Source organism: Myodes glareolus, chromosome 4 (assembly GCF_982192425.1).
Source record: "Myodes glareolus chromosome 4, mMyoGla1.1, whole genome shotgun sequence".
In the NCBI taxonomy this organism is placed as follows: domain Eukaryota; kingdom Metazoa; phylum Chordata; class Mammalia; order Rodentia; family Cricetidae; genus Myodes; species Myodes glareolus.
The window spans coordinates 68,646,109-68,657,564 of record NC_142029.1 but is presented as its reverse complement, the minus strand read 5'-3'; the positions used below and the strand labels follow the sequence as shown (position 1 = coordinate 68,657,564).

The window sequence follows — 11,456 nt, the reverse complement described above, 5'->3', positions numbered from 1 at the left end:
TGAGTACCATTCTTTCAAGGTCTGTGAAGAATTTTACTGGGATTTTGGTGGGCATTGCATTGCATCTATACATTGCTTTTGGTAAGATTGCCATTTTTACTATGTTAATTCTACCTACCCAAGAGCAAAGGACATCTTTTCACTTTCTGGTGTCTTCCTCAATTTTTTTCTTCAAAGATTTGAAGTTCTTTTCATACAAGTCTTCAATTTGTTTGGTTACAGTTACTCTGGGATATTTTATACTATTTGTGACTATTGTAAAGGGTTATATTTCTCTGATTTCTATCTCAGCCCTTTTATCATCTGTATACAGAAGGGCTACTGATTTTTTTGAGTTAAAATTGTATCCTGCTACATTACTGAAAGTATTTAAGAGTTGTAGAAATTTCTTGGTAGAATTTTTAGTGTTGCTTATGTAAACTATCATATCATCAGCACATAGTGAGAGTTTGACATCTTCTTTTCCCATTATACGTTACATTTTTAAATGAGCTGCACAAACACAATACCTTACTCTAAAACAGAAATGTACATATAATAAAATTGACCTTAAATTTATATCAATAAGCCAAGATCCATCCCAATGCAAAGTATTCATCTCTTTTTCATATCCCCCTTTACATGTAAACATTTATAAACAATATTAGGGAATATGGGCATAGTTCTCTTCATACTCCTTCCTGCTTTTTATTAGGAAAAGTAATATTCTGAGGAGTGTTCAAGGTGACCTGTCAGGGGTCTTGGTCCATCGAACCACATTAGCCTGGAATGAATCCACAGGTTCTCATCCTCTGTGTAAACAAAAGAAGAAGCTCTTTTCTAAAGTAACATATACTTAGACTCAACTTTTGAAATCAATATACCTTTAAGTACATATGTTGGTTTGGTTTAGCAATCCCCCGAATCAAATGTCTCTGTGCAGACAAAAAAATTAAAAGATAACACAATAGTATATACATAATCCAGACTCTCTGTATATATTCCATCCTTATGTGGCTTCTTCTTTTTTTTTTACTTCTTTTAATCAATGACTGTTTGTATGTATTGTGTCTCTTTCAAGGCTTTGTTTTATTATTAGTTTTCTAAACCCCTTTCTTCCTTTTATGACTCTCTATACTCTTTTTCTTCTCTCTCCCAAGCCTACATACATTTATCCAACATTGTGACTCATTAAGAGGTATTTTATGTCTGAATCTGTCCCATTGTGTATCTATAATTCTGTAGTGACTAGGAGTGCGTCTTAAAATGCTAAGCACTTCTTTTAAACTTAAGTGGCAGCATTGCTAGGAGCAATTGAGCACTGCCTGCTTGCCCAGCCCAGCCCAACATGGCCGAGCTCTTCACTGGCTCTGAGAGCCATGTTCACAGCCCCATTTTTAGGCACACAGCCAGTCTATGTTGCCATTAAGCAAGTTATAGCACACTGTTCTCAAATCCCATTTAATTTCTCCCTAGCTGGACCTTTAGAAAGAGTTAGCGTTCAGCTGGCAGCAGCTTTTTGTCTGCTCCTACTGAATCAGAGAAACCTCTCTTAAATGAGCCATGCCTCTGCTTGCTTCTATTAAACAGAGCCACAAAAGAAAATGCTACTACCAAACCATGCTTAACTCTGTTTTTCCATGTGTAGAGTTCCTTTTAAAGCTTTCTCAGGTTTTACATGAACTTAGTCTACCACATTGGAAAGTCAATGTGTTGTAAGGAAGGCTACTTGGTTGTTTTTCTGATTAAATCTACAAGAGACACACAAGATAACCGCCACTGCATCATAACAGAAAGCAATTGCTCAAGAATTTATATCAATTGCAAATGCATATACTTCAAATATTGGCATTTCCAATTTCATAAAATGCACTACGACCATGATAGTAATGAGTAACTTCAGTGATCTACCATGATCTTTAAAAATTAACATAGGAAGTTCAGAGACAATGAAAGTAATGGGAAAGAGAAAAAAGACACACATTAATAAATGAGAGGTAAAAAAGAAGGTATTACAACATATTTCACTCTAGAAAATCATTAGGAAATAAAAATAAAGCTGGAAATTATACCAGATTTTAAAATAATGAAGTATTTATTTGGTAAACATATGTCTTTCATACTAGATGGGTACAAACACTGCCTGTAAAATCAAGAATGAAACAATGGTGTCCACTCTTTCTGCTCTTGTCCCATTAGTGCTTGTCTTAGCTAGAGCAGTGACAGAAGAGAAAGACTTAAAATGAGTGCAACTAAAAGGGAAGAAATCAAAAAGAATATTCCTTTCAGATAACATGATCTTATGTTTAGAAGACCCTAAAAACATGACCAAAAGACTTTCTGACCTGGTAATGCTTTTATTAATCTAGAATGATTCAAAATCAACATACAAAATCAAGAGATTTTGTACATATGAATCAGAAAAAAACAATTCCATTTATTGTAGCTTAATAAACACCCACAAATAAACCTAACAGAGAAAGTGAAAGATCTAGCTATACAAGAAAAAAATTAACATACTGAAACAAACAAATGAGTGAGAAAGGTAGGGAAGGAGGAAGAGAGAGAGACAGAGAAATGAGTGAGGGAGGTAGGGAAGGAGGAAGAGAGAGAGAGAGAAAGGTTGAAGAAGATATTTGATGATGAAAAGACTGTTCTTGTTTACGCATAGGCAAAACTAATACTATGCAAAAGGATTTGCTACTGAAATCACTCTAACCAACTTAACACAATCCCCATCATAATTCCAATAATATCATCCACAGAACTGGAAAAAGTCCGAAAATTTATATAGACCTTGAAAAGCTAAAGCAAACCTAAGCAGAATGCACTATTCTGGAAGTATCATAATATCTGATCTTAAAATACATCACAGAGCCAGAGTAACAAACACTGTATGATATTGGCACAAACACAGACACGTAGAGCAATGGATCAGAAGAGAGCATGCAGGAATAAATTCCCACAGCTACAGTCACCTAAATTTCAACAAAATCATCAAAAACATACTTTGGAAATTAAGACCTTCCTCAACAAATGAAGCAGGGAAAACTATATATATTCATGTAGAAGAGTAAAGTTAACCTGATGTCATTCTTTTTGTATTCAAGTCAATTCAAAGTGGGGAACTTAATATAAAACCCTAAATAGTGCTGAACAGTGGTGTCACACGCCTTTAATCTCAACACTCAGGTGACAGACGTAGGCAGATCTCTGTTAGTTCGAGTATAGACTTGTCTACTAGAACTAGTTCCAGGACAGTCTCCAAAGCTCAGAGAAACCCTGTGTCGAAAAACCAAAAATAGAAAAAGCAAAGCATAACGAAGAAACAAAACAAAACCCTAAACAATGAAACTGGCAGAGGAAGGCATTTCAAGATACACACAGTGGCAAGAATTTTCTGTAAAACACATCATTAGCTCAGGAAATAATTCTAGGAATTGATGGGAGCCCAAAATTAATGAATGAATTAAAAAATCTCCTACATAGTAAAGAAAAATATCACCAGAGTGCAATGGTAGCCTATAGGATGGGGAATCAAAAAATTTTCCAATTACTCAACAGGTGAGGGATTCAGAATGTATAAAAAAATACCCTGCAAAATTAAACACTAAAACACCTGTATCCTCCATTAAATAGTGTGATAGTAACCTGACAGTACCAAATGAAGATCAGTGAATTGACAGTTTCCAAATGAAGACACACAAATGACCAACAAATATTTGAGAAAGTGATCAGCATCTTTAGCTATCAGGAAAACACAGGGAAACACTGATTTTAGAGACAATTTCCTCACCTTGTCAGAATGGCTATTACTAGGAAAGCAAATAGAAATACTGGCAAGAATTTGGGGAGAGGAAAACAGTTATGAATTTTTTTGCGAGTGTAAACTGGCATGGTCACTGTGGACATTAGTGTGGATATTCCTGAGGAAACAAAAACTCAAACACCACATGGCCCATTTGTGTACCACACACAGTACAAAGAACATGCACAACACTGTTCACTGCAGCACTACTTACAATAATTAAGATCCAAAACCAGAGAATGCCCATCAAGAAAAAAATCTGATGAAGAAAATGTACATATAAAATTGGATTTTATTCTCAATTGTAAAAAAATGAAATGGTATTTGCAAGAAAATTGATGGAGATTATTGTGTTAAGCAAAATGAGCCACACTTAAAAGGATAAACACTGCATGTTTTCTACCATATATAGAATGCATTTTGTGTGTGTGTGTGTGTGTGTGTGTGTGTGTAAGAGAGAGAGAGAGAGAGAGAGAGAGAGAGAGAGAGAGAGAGAGAGAGAGAGAGAAATGAAAGTAGAAAGTGGACCTTGAACGAAAAAGACAAGTTTTTTTTTTTTTTTTTTTTTTGGTTGTGAGTCTGACCTTTAATGGCTGAGCCATCTCTTCAGCCCAAAAAGACAAGTTTTTAAGGTGTGTGGAAAGGCTGCTGTTACTTGAAAGCAGATGAAAGTACTATTTGCTGGGAGAAAAAGAGGCAGAGAGGGAGCACTCACAGGGAATAAATGTATAAGCAAAATAAAATGACATATGTATAAAGTACCATAACAAAACCCATTACTATGTATCCTTTTAAATATTATTAATAAAATGAAAACAAAATTAATCAAATTTTGTATTCTTATAAATATTATTAATAAAATAAAAACAAAAATAATCAAATTCATATAGTCACTTGCCTGGCTAATATTCATAAAAATAGTTCCCTAGAGCCAATTTTTATCAAATTTTTTGATTAATAACAGTTTTAAAAGAGGCAAGAACCATCATCCACCATGACCAAGTCGGCCTCATCACACAGATGCAGGGATGGGTCAACAAATGAAAATCTGTCAACGTAATCCACCAGAAAAACATCTGAAAAATAAAAACCACATGATCATCACTTTAGATGCTGAAAAAGCATTTGATAAAATATAACATCTCTTCATGATAAAGGTCTCGGAGAGAGCAGGGATACAAGGAACATACTTAAACATAATTAAGGCAATATACAGCAAGCCAACAGCCAACATCAAGCTAAATGAAGAGAAACTCCCAGCGATTCCACTGATCAGAAACAAGACAAGGTTGTCCAGTTTCTCCATATCTATTCAATATAGTTCTTGATGTTCTAGCTAGAGCAATAAGGCAGTAAAGGGAGATAAAATCAAAGGAATACAAATTAGAAAAGAAGAAGTCAAACTCTCACTGTTTGCTGATGATATGACAGTTTACATAAGTGATCCCAAAATTTCTATCAAGGAACTTCTACAACTCATAAACACTTTTAACAATGTGGCAGGATACAAGATTAACTCAAAAAAATCAGTAGTTCTCCTGTACACAGATGATAAAAGGGCTGCAGAGGAATAAAATACTGTGATTGAAAAAGTTTCTCTAGGGCTGGTCTGATAGCTCATCGCATAAAGGTGCTTGGTGTCAAAGCTAGCATCCTGAGTTTTTCCTCTAAACCCACATAGTGGAAGGAGAGAACCAACTCTTACAAGTTGTTAATGGGCTCCCGTATGTGTTCACATGCTCCCCCCATACAAACAAATAAATTCGTGCAATTTGTTTGTAGGTGGTATTAGGGGATGAATATGCTACTGAACGATACATTCTGTACTTGCTAGACATGGGGACACCATGAGAAAAAAGAAATCTGAACAAGTTCTAAAATTGTAAGTAAGACCAGCACAGGTGTGTGTGTGTAGTGTGGCTGCCACTACAAAGGAAGGGCTGACAGTTAAGGGGATGTGGACGATCCCAAGGGCATGTTTCCTAAGAATATAGGTTCAACGGAGGACATAGTTTTACACCAAAATCATATAAACAAGAACCATAATTTATTGATTCTTCTCCATTCACTGGAGATACTGGTTTTAATGTAGTATATTCTGAAAGACTCTAATTTCTAGGATTCAGAAAGGATCCCCCAGACTCAATAAGCCACGCCAATGGATGCAAAAAGCAAGAGGATTCTTTATTGTCGAAGGAGCCAATGCATGACTCAGTACTCCAGTGAGACTGATCCACCCCCCACCCCATATTTTTCCAGCAAGCATTTATAGGGTCTCAGGGTTACGTAATGGGGAAGCATAGCAACAGCAACATCATTGGTCATTTCAAATTAACATATGGGGTGGGTCAACATCAGGACAAAAACAAGTCTAGATTAAGCCAGTTTCAGCCAGTTTCTACCCCCTTGGGTTTCAATACACAAAGGACTGGGTGTTTTTCTCAAGGTTGCTTCTGTTGCCCACAGATATCCTGTTTTTACCCTGGCCTAGTTGATCACAAAAACATCTTAAGATGGAGACTAGGGTTGGGGTCTTTCAATCCTTTATCACTAATTATGAGATAATTCACAAATATTTTCAAAGCCAGACCTACTTGTTTTTTCCTGAAATTTTGGAAGATTCAAATACATATACTGTTTTCAGGTCATCAAAATAGACTCATCCAAAGATCATGAGGCATTGTACCAGAGATCCCAGAGATACATACATGCCTTGGAACCAAAGGCTAGTTTTGTGTGACTCTTGAAGATCCTTTATCCATGAAGTACTAAACAATTCCTGATGACTTTTACACATTCTTATGTTTTCTGTGTCTTAGTTTCCTTGTTCATATCCATACCTCCATACTAAATATTATATCATATTGTACCCCTTCAGAATAGGTAAATTCCTTCCACTTTTAAAGTCATAATTTTGTTATCTAATATACTCTACAGTAATGACGTTTTCCATTTCTGAGATCAAAAAACACCTAGGTGCTTCCTAGGATGCTCTATTGTAAACAGCATGTCCCAGAAGGTCTGTGTCAGGCAGCCTATTAGACCCAGGGGGTAGTAGAAGCTCTAAGGGAGTGTTTGGAAGCTTTGCTCAGTGTGCCTAATCTACAATGGATATATGCAATGATGTATCATGCAGCTTGGGACCAGGTCTTACAAATACACAGGCTGCTGAACCCCAAGAGAAAAGAAACCCCCAGGATGATTCATCTTTATATTTTTACATTAAAAAAATGCTTGGGCTAAGAAATAAACTCTCAGCATCTTGTTATCTGCTATTGTTTAGTTAGTTAGGGAAGAAGAAGGTATAGCTTATCCACCTTTATTTCTTAGAGAAGAAGAAAAAAAAGAGATTCTCACTGGAAACCACTAGGAGGAAGAAGGTGAGTCTCAGAAATGTTCACATTGTTTGACTATTATATTGAAAGACCTGGATAAATCCAGATCCCCCTAGCAGGAAAATAGAGCCAAAAATCTATCAGGAAGAGAAGAATCTGAAATCTAAGGTTAACCAGTTCCAGGGTTCCAGGAACTAGCTGAAGATAAAGGTGGATTGTAATCTTGAGAGTAATCTTGAGAGACAAAGAGATCCCCCCCAGTAATTGTCACCCCCTAGTAATTATCACCGGAATAGGAACTAGCTGATTACGACCTTTGAGAATGATCTTGAGAGGCAGGGTATTGCCCCTTTGTAATCATCACTGGAATTTTCGGAATCTTCTGTGACACCCTCCCTGCCCCCCTTTGGGATTACTGGGCTGTGTGGTTTCTTCCTATAAAAACTACTTCTCCTGGTCACTCGAGGTCGAACTCTACCCCTGCTTGGGTTATGAGCCTCGGCCCCAGTGCACTGGTCCCCGTCTTGTCGTCTTGTCATCTTGTCATTAAACCTCGTGTGATTGCAGCAAGGACGGTCTCTCGTGAGTTACTGGGGGGGGGGGTGGAGGGTTCGCGTCATCCCGAGGCTCGAGTGAGAGTCTCCCCTAATCGGGGGTCTTTCAATATCATGGTCTAACCTCCACTGCTGATTGCCCCATGAGCTCTACAGTCAGTGCCCCACTGAGTCAATGACAGAAGTGAAGGGAAGATGCCATTAGCCTGAGTTTCAAACATGCTTTGCAGACTTTATAATAGAGTCTGCTCATATTTATGGTCTTATGGAGCTTATACTGCAATGCTTTATAGTATTTCTAAGTTTAATAAATTCAGGTTTTATGAATAAAAGTTCACAAAGACTACATTATGAATTAGTGGCTTCCCTGTAAGTCTTATCGATCTCTAGCAGTGTGCTTTCTGTTATGCTGTGTTCATAATGAGAATTCAAATGAAGAAAATTACAGTAAGATAGCATCTATCTATAAGTGGCTACTGAAATCTTTAAGTATGGCTGCTTTGATGTGATATGTACCATAAATTGAAATACACTATATGTTTTAATAATTATCCTAAAAAGTTCCCAAATGATTTGGATGCTGATGGGCAATTGACCATTTTGAGGAGAAAGGACATAAATCTAAAATTTCCATGGGAACTAAAAAATAAAAAGGAGAACTGATTTGATCAGAAGGAACAGGAAATGTGAAAGACATTTAACTTTGATAGAAAGACCAATAAGACTAGGGGCTCATGTGGGAGGATTATATATGTACTGAGAATGGATAGTTGAAGCCGCAGGGCGACTGGTAATGAAAAGTCCCCAGACTATCTTGATACAAAATATACAGCTTTAATAAACAGAAGTAAGACTTACAACAGCTTACACCAGAATCCAAAGGATCCTTTCGGATGCAGGAGGCAGGCTTGGGAAAAAAAGGGGCTAGCCAAGTGTGGAGGGCACTTGCTAGGTTTATAGGCAGGCTTTAGCCTGAGGGCGGCACGCCTCAAAAACAGAATGTGATTGGCTGAACTCCCCTATCAGGTAGTGGATTTCTGACCATTAGGAGAGATTAAAGACTGATATGGAAATATCCATGCAATCAAAGGCAAAATAAAACCTGAGAATATGAATCTTGTTGAACACTCCTTTCATTTGTTTTTCTATACAGTCACTATGACTACTCTGTGTATGTGCACTGTAACTGGTAAGGGATAAATTGAAAGGAAGACACCCAGGTGTTTCTGTAACAGAACAAGGACAACTGGGTACCCCCATTTGCTCATGATACAAAAGACCTGTGCTTCACAGAGTTGAGCCCCACTAAAAGAAAACCTGTTGAAAGTCATTAAGTTCCATTTCTTCAGAAAGAGAGAGGATTCTGGGAAATAAGAATGTCCTGCATATTTGGAAGTTCAGGTAGCTAAATAGTGTTTTGTTCTTAATGTTAATGACTATGGGAAACCAGGAGGGAACAAGAGTCATGGAGTGAGGCAGAACCAGATCAGAAGAGGTTGAAAGAATGGTAGATACAAGCCTGAGAAGGACTCCACATGCAGGAATCCAGAAAAAGATCTGAGGTCATCACACACAAAGGAGAAAGTGGTCAGGCCTCAGAGACAAGGCCTTGTTTAACCTGAGGGCAGGCTGCTTCAAGATAGTATCATCTGGCTCTTTATTAGAGGAGAGGAAGAGACAAGAAGTGCTGTTCAGGCAGAGATGCAGATCTCGGGATTGCTGATGGTCCATAGTGGAAGCAGTAGTGATGGAGTCTGAGCCCAGACAATAGCTGAGAACAAGAAGGCTGACAAGGCTTTGAGAGCTCGGCATTCTCCCATCATCCATAATGCGAGGAGGATAAGTTTCCAGCCAGGACAACCACTTAAAGCACACATGAGAACTTATTTCTAGAGTCACACCACTTTTACAACGTACATTAAAAAAGTGTTCAATTGGCCTATCATTAAATATGTTTGGAAATATTTATTCTACCTAGTCCTTTCAGAAAACTGAGGAAACTTTATGTGAACTCATCAGGTGTTTCTAGTAAATGGTCCATGAGTACTCATGTCACGCAATACTCATTAACATTTTCACTCACCTAGTATTCTGCTATCAATGCTGGAAAACCTAGAATGTAAAAAAAAAATAGTTGCTGGTAACACCTTCTGTGTGAGCTAAGCATAGTGAGTCACAGCCACATGTGTTTTGAGAAGAGTCTTGGCCTTTCCTCTTAATTATGCACTTCTGTTGATTGGCTTCAGGAGAATGCCTTCACAATGCTGAGTATCATGCCTGTCCTAGATTCTGGGGTGGGATGTTTGGACATTTGTCTAAAAAATATGAGTCCCTGGAGGAGATGGTGAAGTGTTTTGGTGATTCATAAAACTGATGGTATTAGGTGCTTTCCAATGTAGATGCTTGCCTTTTGAATTTCATAACACAGTCTTTGTTTTCACAGCTGGAAACACCTGCGCACTGGAGGACCAGAGACCAACTCACTTTCTCTCTTACTTGACATTTACCGCCCCTCATCTTTACAAATTTTCAGAGGAAAATGAGCTTAAGAAATCACTCCATGGTGACTGAGTTTCTCCTGTTGGGGTTAACTGAGGAGCCAGCCCTTCAGCTGCCGCTTTTCTGTCTCTTCTTGGCGATTTACACAGTCACTCTGGTGGGAAATCTTGGCATGATTGCGGTCATCAAGCTGAATTCTCAACTTCATACCCCCATGTACTATTTTCTCAGTAGTTTGTCGTTTTTAGATTTCTGCTACTCTTCTGTTGTTACCCCCAAAATGCTGGTGGGGTTTTTAAGTAGGGATAAAACTATCTCTTATTCTGATTGTATGGCTCAGCTGTTCTTCTTCTGTATTTTTGCCATTTCTGAATGCTACATGCTGGCAGCCATGGCCTATGATCGTTATGTGGCCATCTGCAGTCCTCTGCTCTATGCTGTCATCATGTCCCCTCGGGTCTGCTCTCTCCTGGTGGCTGCTGTCTTCTCAGTGGGCATCACTGATACTCTGATTCACGGGGGCTGCATATTAAGGTTATCGTTCTGCAAATCCAACATCATTAAACATTATTTCTGTGACATTGTCCCTCTTATTCAGCTGTCCTGCTCCAGCACTTATGTTGATGAGCTTCTGATTTTTGTCATTGGCGGATTTAACATGGTAGCCACCAGCCTGACAATCATCATATCCTATGCGTTTATCCTGAGCAGTATCCTCCGCATCCACTCTAAAGATGGCAGGTCCAAAGCCTTCAGCACCTGCAGCTCCCACCTGACAGCTGTTCTTATATTTTATGGATCACTCATGTCCGTGTATCTGAAACCTCCTTCAAATGGGTTACTCATCCATGAGAAGGTGTCCTCAGTGTTTTATACCACAGTGATTCCCATGTTAAATCCACTGATATACAGTTTGAGGAACAAGGAAGTAAAAACTGCACTGGTAAAGCTTGTGAGAAGAAAAATATCTTCATAATAAATGTGCTTTTTACTGAGATGTATTAATGTATTTCTAATCATGTTTATATGCAAATGTTTATACCCTGACTCCTGAAGAATAATCTGAGCTGAGCTGAAGTTATCTATGGTACTATATTACAAATATTCATATTACCGAATTATACACACTTAAGGTTTATATGTTGCAATATAGTAACTATGAAAACAAGCAGAAGCATAAATTTTATTTCATTATTTATTTTAATTATTATATACCAACCCCAGTTTTCTCTCCCTCCTTTTTTCCCACCCCATCTTCCCCCACTTAACTCCAATCCACTC

General features: G+C 37.9%; 1 protein-coding gene across 1 annotated transcript; it reads left to right on the top strand.

The window, feature by feature from the left end:
* The first annotated feature begins 10,215 nt into the window (after positions 1-10,215).
* LOC148122325 (olfactory receptor 8D4-like) lies at positions 10,216-11,151 on the top strand. Its single transcript, XM_087905064.1, has one exon. The coding sequence runs from the start codon at positions 10,216-10,218 to the stop codon at positions 11,149-11,151; it is 936 nt and encodes a 311-aa protein (XP_087761190.1).
* Positions 11,152-11,456: the final 305 nt, after the last annotated feature.

Coding starts and splice junctions, on each gene's coding strand:
- LOC148122325 (XM_087905064.1), top strand. CDS start 10,216: ATGAGCTTAAGAAATCACTCCATGGTGACTGAGTTTCTCCTGTTGGGG.